We start from the raw sequence: 10,000 nt of genomic DNA on the forward strand, positions 1-10,000 counted from the left end.
TTTGCTTATTTATCATCATTGTTGTCTTTTTTTTTAAATTTATTTTTATTATTAGATATATTATTATTATTTAGTTAGTTATTTAGTTATGTATTTATTTATTTTATTTTATTTTATTTTTATTTTTTTGTACGCTTATAGTTGACTTCATCAAGTTTTTGCGCCTTATACATATTATTAGTAGTAGTTCTTTTTATGTTTTTTTTTTCTCAAGGCCTGACTAAGCGTGTTGGGTTATGCTGCTGGTCAGGCATCTGCTTGTCAGATGTGGTGTAGCGTATATGGATTTGTCCGAACGCAGTGATGCCTCCTTGAGCTACTGAAATTGAAACTCACTGTACCCCCTTCATGAGGGGCCATGGCCTTATTGAATAAATCATCCGTATCCGTATCCGTCTCTCTCTCTCTCTCTCTCTCTCTCTCTCTCTCTCTCTCTCTCTCTCAGGCCACAACACATGGAAAGAGATTCAAAAGTGCACAGAGCAGTATATTTTGATTTTCTTGAATATACATTTCTGTTTGCTAAAAAAAAAAAAAAAAAAAAAAAAAAAAAAAAAAAAAAAAAAGCGACGTTACAGATCGTTCTAAATCCGTTCACCCAACCGAAGATTAAATTTGAACCGAAGAGATGTAGCTGCTTTATCTGAAAACAAAACAAACATGACCGATCTTCGCTGGACAGCTGGACAGCCTGTGATAAAACAAAACGAACAAGGCGAACAGTCCAACAAGACACTTCAACATTTTCCATGCATTCTTCTGATAAAACGAACTGATACATACACTATAGTTCTATACATCCTTTGATAGAAAAAGTGTTCCACACATACCCAAGCTGCTGGTGTTGAAGATGGTAATGATGTTGATATACGAGATTTGTGTTCAATATGGGGAATACACCAATCTTCACCAACCAATACCAGACAAGAAACATGTTACCCCTGATCGGGAAAAAAAAACCCACACGTCTTCAAGACGTTGCTGTGTAGCGTTTCCCGTTTGCTGGTGTATAGGCAAATGAAAGGAACAACAATATAACCCCATAAGTGTTTTGAAAACGAAACTCACAAATACCCACACATACCCTCCATTTGATATGTTCATATAGCAGCAACAGTGGATGGAACGTGAAACAAAATATGTAACAATGATTCGAGACTAGACATTGCTCTTTACTTTGGGGTATGTCACATGCACATATATAGAATAAAGGAGACACAGCGATTACGATGTTACCTCGGTATATTTGATAATCATGATTACAAGTTCGGTGAAACAAAGAAAACAAACCTACAAATATCTTGGTTGGACAAAGGTACATGTCTCCAACCAGTTGCTGTCCAGTGCTTCATGTCAGCTTGCATTCAGGTAAATAATATACGTCCATGAATAAACCTAGAAAAGAAGAAACCCCAAAGTCAAAAATAATTATAAGCTTAATAAAGAAACTACACTGAACTAGCAATAAATGATACGATTTTACAAATGCAGCAAACGGAGTATATGACAAGGTAAATATTTTCATACAAGTAAAAGCCCATACACAGATACGAGTTAGCATATGGGTTGCAGCCAACAAAGGTATGAAAAGAAGAAAATTTCTGATAAACACTATGACGCGTTTTCTGAATTGTGCAAATTTACGAGCAAATGCCTTCACTAAAATTACACCCCAAGTGACACTCTGAATCAAGTCAGAAATCATTCTTGGAATAGAAAACATCAAGTTTCCTGGTGTGCACAACAGTGTCAATGAACGGCTTCACCAAACTCCATTCAAGTAAACCCACAAAATCATGTTCGTAGTCATTCACAGAAGAAACCCAACTTCTCACAGTTGCAACCGATGACCCAGTCACACCTTCCTGGCAACAAATATGGTCACGAACTCGTCACATCTGTAAGACTCAACATCTTTGCTCATCACCAGTGAGTGAAGCCTCTCATACAAGGCCTCCAAGATGGCGGCTTTCTCTGACTCAGTCCGCATGGGCGACAGACTGCTGCAGAAAGTGGTTTGGCTCCAAACACGGTACGAAGCGACCAGTTTGTTAGCGAAGGACTTTCTGTATGTAATGTCCTTAGGATCTGTGTCAACAGAATGTCCATGTCATGGCAAGGGTCAGGATGGTAACAAGGAGATGACAGTGAATACAACAATTATAAAGCTGCGTATACATACACACACATATGTGTGTGTGTGTGTGTGTGTGTGTGTGTGTGTGTGTGTGTGTGTGTGTGTGTGTGTGTGTGTGTGTGTGTGTGTGTGTGTGGAGAGAGAGAGAGAGAGAGAGAGGTGTTTGGAGCTTTGACACTTTAATGTCATTGGCCATGAGGTCCTTATGACAAGGATGAATGCGTCAACATACTTTCATTGCAGAACAAAATATCATAGTACACGAATGAAAATGGTGAAAGCATATATCGAAACAAAACGAAGTTCTTTCTTTGACGAAAAATGCCAGCAATGAACAGGTTACCCAAAACATAATAGTAACTACGTTCATTCATCTATCAACGCAACACTGGCTACAAAAGAAAACATCAAACCTATTTGACCACGCAGTTTGTATCTGTTTGTAGTGATTTTTGCCTAATCCATCTGATATAAATTATGCCATCATGATTATCACCTCGTGATCCTGATGTCATAATGCTGAGAGATTCAAGATTCAAGATTCAATATTCAAAATCTTTATTACTCAAGGATAAAGATTTTTGGCATCGCCCAATCTTCCAATCTGTCCTTGTGACAACAATAACAATAACAACATTAACGATAACGACACAACAATAATAATTTTATTAACACTGCTACATCTATTGCTACTACAACGAAGAATGATCACCATCATCATCATTAACATCGTAAAAAGTAATAAAACGAACACATTCACACATTCATATCCGTACACATGCACACACTCTCTCCACCCAACACACACACACACACACACACACACACACACACACACACACACACATATATATATATATATATATATATATATATATATATATATATATTTATGCACACACAGAGACATGACCGAAGTGAGAAACATATAGCGGACATAAAGAAAACAGAGAAGCACTACTTTACCATTGCACATATACACAAGTGGTTAAGAGAGAGAGAGAGAGAGAGAGAGAGAGAGAGAGAGAGAGAGAGAGAGAGACAGAGACAGAGACAGAGACAGAGACAGAGACAGAGAACTTCTTCAGGCTCGCATTGTTTTTTTTCGAAAAATAAAGCATCATCACAAAATGCAAAACGTTTAGTTTGGCTGCATGGGAATGGCAACATTCAGAGATTTATCTTTGAAAGCAAAATGAATGGCAAACTGTATAAACGTCCCTTCCACAATCCAAATTCAGAAATGTTGTCAATAATGTTAGTGAGGTGAGGAATGGCTCTTCGGGAGTGGTCGACAGACACAGACACATAGTTGCACTGATACAGAAACAGTTCTGTCTGAATCGTAAATTTTATGCTGCATTAATCAGTTTCGAAAAGGCTTTTGATTCTGTAGATAGAAAATTACTGTGGCCTATACTCTGGAAGAATGATGTCAAAGGTAAACTTTATAAATGTATTCATTGCATTATGTCAGTGTCAAAGCAAGAATTAGATGTAGTGTTAAACTGACTGATTGCATTAACTGTACCCGAGGCGTGAAGCAAGGAGATGCCTGTAGTCCTGTTTTATTATTATTTGTATTCATTAACGAGTTAGCATTAGAAATTGTTAGAGAGGGACAGCATGGTGCAACATTCACACATGACAATTTAGAGTTGTTTTTATTGTTATTGGCTGATGATGTTGCCTTATTGTCTGAAACCGTTACCGTTATTGGCTTACAAATGCAGTTGAATAGTTTGTCTCGTGCAGCCTCTGCACTACACTTAAAAGTGAACATGGATAAAAGTAATATCATTGTATTCAGAAAGGGGTGTTACTTAGCTGTCAGAAAAAGATGGATTTATAATGGAGTATCTATGCCTGTAGTGAATGCATACAAATATTTAGGAATTTATTTTACTACTAAGATTGAGTTTTGTGGCAGCATGTGGTGATTTAGTAGAGCCAAACACGCAGTGTGTATTCTACGGAAATCATACAAGCTAAAAAAAATAATTCCCTGAATACGCTTTTAAAATTTTTGATTCACAAGTTCAACCCAATTTACAATATGGTGCTGAGATATGGGGTTTAGATAATGCAGCAGTTCTTTGTGAAAAAGTACATTTGTTTGCGCTCACGAGATTTTTAGGAGTAGAAATACGAACACCTAACGATTTTGTATACGGAGAAAGAAACAGGTACCCTAATTATATAAGATATGGCAAGATTCAGGCTTGGTTTTTCTGAAATTGCAGTACATTATTACCGATATAGAATTCGTAATGCAAATAAGGTGCAAACTTTGCAACAAGGAGGAAGAAAATGAAGTACATTTCGTCCTAACTTGTCCTGTCCTGCGTGACTTAAGAACAAGGTATATATCATCCAAATTCTGTAAATTTCTCAGTCAGCATAGATTAGTATTACTCGTGGCTTCTGGGCATGATCATACCATTCGTAATTTGTCATTTTATTTGTTTAAAGCATTCAGACTGCAATTAACTCTGATGTATTAGAATACTGAAGTTTGTTCTTGATGACATGTCCGCTTATTTCTTGTTGATTTTCTTACATGATCATGTGTATGTATCCATTCATAAGGAGCAATGGCCTATACATGAATACATTTTCCGCATCCGTATCCGTATCTCTCTCTCACTCTCTCTCTCTCTCTCTCTGAAAATGGTTTTGCAATTGTTTGGACGTGTCTATACTGTTTGATATCTTTAACCAAACTGGCGCCCAGATTTAGAAAGAAAGTAAAGATAAGTACAGCTGGCTCAGTTCATTTACAGGTATACTCCAAGCCGAAATTGTTCTTACTGTTACGACACAGATATGGCATTGCAGAATGCTTGCGTTTAGAATAAGAACTCTTGGCCTTTATGCCAACAAAAATGGTTTATGCAAGGTACATCCACAGATCTCCACGCCCTTTGTGTAATTCCACAGTTGATGATGGAATTCATCGTACGTTTGATTGTAAATCATGTGATGATTTGGGAAGTAAATGTATATTTTTTGCAAAAAGAAACAAAATCTCTTTAGCATGTTAACATCAGAAGATTACAAAGTGATATCTTGATGGCAAAATTACAATCAGAAGTTTTGAAGATTTGGCAAGAATCACTACTCACAGTTACAAACTGTAAATCTGACATTTTCCTATGTCACCACCTGATGGAATCTGTTTCACTGATGGATGAATGGACGCCTTTATAATAATGTCCTGGGTGGCCTGTTGGTTGCTACCTGTTTTATCAAGGAAAAAAAATCCTTTTTATCAGTATGTGCTCTCATCGTTTCATTTCTTTATTGTAAGCTCTATGGCTGACTATAGGATCTGCAGCATACAGCTGCCTTCATGGCGGAGACTGGGGTGCTCATCTGACGAGCGAGAAGAAGAAAATATTATTTTATACTGCATATAAAAAGAAGGGAAAAAAGAAAAGAAAAAAGTTGACACATTCAAATAAATGGCTACTGAACACATATTCAGACACTGACACACAAACACACACGCATTGATATACAGACAGAGACAGAGAGAGAGACACGGATATACACAGACACGCTGAAGAACACATTGACACAGCCTCAAACATACACGCACCTACACATGTATACGCATGCACACACACACACATCACACACGTATACACATACTCACACACACACACACACACACACACACACACACACACACACACACACACACACACACACACACACTGACACATCCACACACACGTTTCCAACACCCACCTGCACCTAACAAAAGTGAAAATCGAAAATGCTACGGATTTCATCAATATTTTCATCATAACACCACTATCGTCATCAACGAAAACATCCTAAATTCCTTATTGTCATCACCATTCTCATCATCATATATTTAGTTATTACCATCACTGCTATAAAAAAAAAAAAACCACCAAAAAAACATCATAATCGTTATCAACATCACCATCATCTTCAAGAGAAGAAGAAAAAAAACCGCCACTCACCTTTCTCATCCAAGGGAGTCTTGAAGACGCTGGGGACCACTCGTTCCTCAAAGTGCAGCAGACATAAGCCGGCCTTTCGAGCGGGCGAGTCTTCTGTTTCGAAGGGTGACTTGATCTGCTGTGAGTTTCGGTGGATTCCTTTGAACGAACATTTGTCGTACTCCTCCTACGGACAAGAAAGTGTCCCCTTTAATTCGTATGCCCATTTCATGTAAACTACATTACTGCCATCACTGATGGAAGAAAAGCTGACTGAAATAAGAACAATGTCCTGTGTTCATTGTAAAATATATGTGCACACCTACTCACCCACACACACACACACACACACACACACTTCTATATTCATGCTGCTCTGGTCGAACGTGACTTCATCAGAGGGCAACAGGTGAGTGATAATTAATCCGTTAAACTAAGCTTACACCAGAAAGGTGTGATTTTTTTTTTTAAATGTCAGAACGTGTATAGCGGTAATCAGTAGAGAACGCTCTAGCTTGTCATCACGTAATATCAGGTAATTAGTAGGGAGTGAGTTAATGGGAATGTTGACGGAGGATGAAGGTGCTTGCATTCCCTTAATAATATCCCCATGGTGATTCCACTATCCCACTCTGTAAGTCGTAAGTAGTGGCCACAACGCTCTGAATATTGCAGGATAGTACATCCGTGCCTAATGCTCACGTAACTTCTTCCTCCGTCTTAATAGGCTCGTTATAATTCCAGTTAAACTACATCTTCTTAGCGTGAGCCTTGTTTAATTGGTTCACTAACAATTAGTTCATTTTCTGAAGGTGAGAGACATTGCATTATTTCATACACTACTCATTTGGGTCGTTTCCACACTGATGGGGATAGCCTTTGTTATGTGTTTCTTGTGACTCACTATCTCATTAAAATTTTGACGAAGATTTAATTAATTAATTTTCTTTGCATAAATTTTTGAACAAGGAACACGATTTGATCATTTTTATTGACTAACTTGTGCAATCAACACACACACACACACACACACACACACACACACACACACACACACACACGAAGTACCTTGGTGATGATGTTGTCACTGTGAAGCTGTGCCCAAGCAGCCTCCATATCCAAATATTTGTCTCCATCAGTCAATTCTGCGGCCTTGGAAACACGTGACGTGTTCTCCGCGTGGTCCTCCAGAGATTTACAGCAACAATTTTGAGCCAAAAGTAGTCCTCCTGGTGGGAATAGAAAGTGAACCATGCTGTTCTGTGCTGTGCTGTTCCACACTTTAGCGTACTCTTGCTATAAAATATGTTTTACCATAGCATAGCATAGCAAAGCATGGCATGGCATGGCATAGCATAGCATAGCATACCATACCATACCATACCATACCACACCATACCATACCATCATACCGTAGCATAGCATAGCATAGCATAGCATAGCATACCATACCATGTCGCAACACAGAAACCACACCACACCATATCACAACACACCCCGTCATACAAATGAAGAACGTATTTTTGTGTTTTACCCAGTGTGTGACTTTGAAATTTAATGTTGACTCTGTAATGTCGTTCCTTCTGACTATGGATGTTTGTTGTTGTTCAATTATAGAAGAAGAAAAAAGATGATAACAGCAATAAGGTATGTATATGGCACCTGTGCACACAAATCACGCAAGTTATTTATAAACATACATAATACAGATTCATAGGAAAAAAAAACACACACACACAAAAATTGTATATGCATAAAAGAAAGCAAGAAAAATGTGTATTTCAGTACGGAGGCGGTATTTTTGAAAACAGGTAAGTTTTAGGGTCAGACTTTGGAAAAAGCTGAGTGCAAAGATTTGACGAAACCAAAGAGTGGACTCATTCCAAATGTAAGGTCTGGAGATAAAGTTCAGTGAACAAGTGTGGAGTGTGTGAATCCGGGAATGCAGAAACAAAATGGATCTGAAACTGATTTTGGAGAGAGCAAGCTGGAGTGACTAACTTTTTGGTAGATTTCGTTGTACACATTTCTGATGGTAAGCAAAAATATGTTTTGGGTCGTCATATGCAGCTATTCTCTTTTTCTATTTCAGCTGTTAAGGTCCACGATTCACATGCATACAAGAGTATTGATGTCACCAGGGTACGCATCAGTCTGATCTTTGAGCCGAGTGCAATGTTCCGGTCGTTCCAGATGTACCTCAGTTTTGTGAGTGCTGCTGTCGCCTGTGCAATCCTGGAGAGTACTTCGGGTTTGGATCCCTCATCTGTCACAATTGCTCCCAGGTACTTAAAGCTGTGGACAGTTTTTAGCTTCTGGTCATCCACTCTTATGTCAGTGCTGATGCCATTGGTGTTGTTGGTCATCAGTTTGGTCTTCTCTGCATTGATCTGCATGCCATAGGCTCTAGAGGTTTTATCAAGGTGGTCCACTAAGCTAGCTAGCTCCTCTTCTTTTCCTGCTAGGCCATCAATATCGTCGGCGAAACATAAGTTGGTGACTGCTCTGCCTCCGATGTTGACTGTTCCTTTGTGGTCTTCAAGTGCATCAGTCATGATTCTTTCCAGGAAAGATGTTGAAGAGAGTTGGTGAGAGCAAACAGCCTTGCCTCACTCCGACTGTGGTTCTGAACCAGTCCCCTATGTTACTGTTGAAGTAGACTGCGCTGGTGGCTTTGTCGTAGAGGTTCTGTATCACTCGGGTCAGGTTGGCATTGATGTTCTACAACCTCATGGTGGCCCATAAAGCTGCATGCCATACTCGGTCAAACGCCTTCTTGAAATCCACGAAGACGTGGTAGAGGTCTTGCTGATGTTGGAGGTACCTCTCGCACAGTCCACTGAAATGAGATGCTTTCGAAGACTCCTGGGCATATCCTACAAAGATCATATAACGAACGAAGAAGTTCGAAACAGAATCAGGCAAGTCATTGGGCCCTACGAAGAACTGTTGACCTTGGTCAAGAGACGCAAGCTCAAATGGTATGGCCATGTCACGAGATCATCAGGGCTTGCCAAGACATTCTTGCAGGGCACAGTGCAAGGGGGGAGAAGGAGAGGCAGACAGAGGAAGAGATGGGAGGACAATATCCCAGAATGGACGGGCTTGAGGTTGAGCGATACAGTCAGGAGGTCAGAAAACCGAGAGGATTGGAGGATGCTGGTTGCCAGATCACCTGTGGCGCCCCAACGGTCCACAAGACTACGGGATAGGTGAGGTGAGGTGAGGATGCAGGTATACGTGATGGTACCACCACGCTCGCTCATCTCCACTCCAACCCACCTCCTCCACAACCTGGTGTTTTTGGTTTTGTTGTTTCTGTACAGCGGGAATCACACATGGCCCTTTAAGACTTTGCTTTTTTTTCCTTTCTTTTTTGTGCTTGGGTAGTCTGCTTGGCAAGTACATTAAACACCCGATTTACCTGATCGATATGTACTATTTAATCCATTTTCTTTTGCCTCTATTTCAAAAGCTTCACTAACATGTTCTTGTTAATAGTGTTTGTTTCTTTGTTTGTTGTTTTTTGGGTTTTTTTTTTTTGTGTGTGTGTGTGTGTGTGTGTGTGTGTGTGTGTGTGTGTGTGTGTGTGTGTGTGTGTGTGTGTGTGTGTGTGTGTGTGTTATTTTATTTTAGCGTGGACTGCTTGTTTACGTGAGTGACATGTACGTTTTTGCCTGTGTTTGTTTCGCTTCACTTACGAGTTCTTGTGACGAGTGATGATCCCGCTCTCGGAGCAGATTTCCGCACTCAGCAAGACGTCACACTGTACTATTATTATCATTATCATTATTGTTATCATACCATAACACACCTTACCATACAACACCATGCTGTACCATTCCATGCCGTATCTTAACACACCATACTAGACCATACCACATCATTC

The 10,000-nt window shown here is 39.5% G+C and overlaps 1 protein-coding gene across 1 annotated transcript in view; it reads right to left on the reverse strand.

Moving 5' to 3' along the window:
* Positions 1-573: 573 nt before the first annotated feature.
* LOC143298283 (uncharacterized) overlaps positions 574-10,000 on the reverse strand; it is a 24,868-nt gene continuing 15,441 nt past the window's right edge. The window contains exons 7-9 of the mRNA XM_076611101.1: positions 7,180-7,340; positions 6,133-6,298; positions 574-2,088 (exon numbers count right to left, since the gene is read on the reverse strand). Coding sequence (XP_076467216.1) covers positions 1,856-2,088; positions 6,133-6,298; positions 7,180-7,340 — 560 coding nt within the window. The 3' untranslated portion in view covers positions 574-1,855. The remainder of the gene's footprint in view (positions 2,089-6,132; positions 6,299-7,179; positions 7,341-10,000) is intronic.

Source organism: Babylonia areolata, chromosome 23 (genome assembly GCF_041734735.1).
Source record: "Babylonia areolata isolate BAREFJ2019XMU chromosome 23, ASM4173473v1, whole genome shotgun sequence".
Lineage (NCBI taxonomy): Eukaryota > Metazoa > Mollusca > Gastropoda > Neogastropoda > Buccinidae > Babylonia > Babylonia areolata.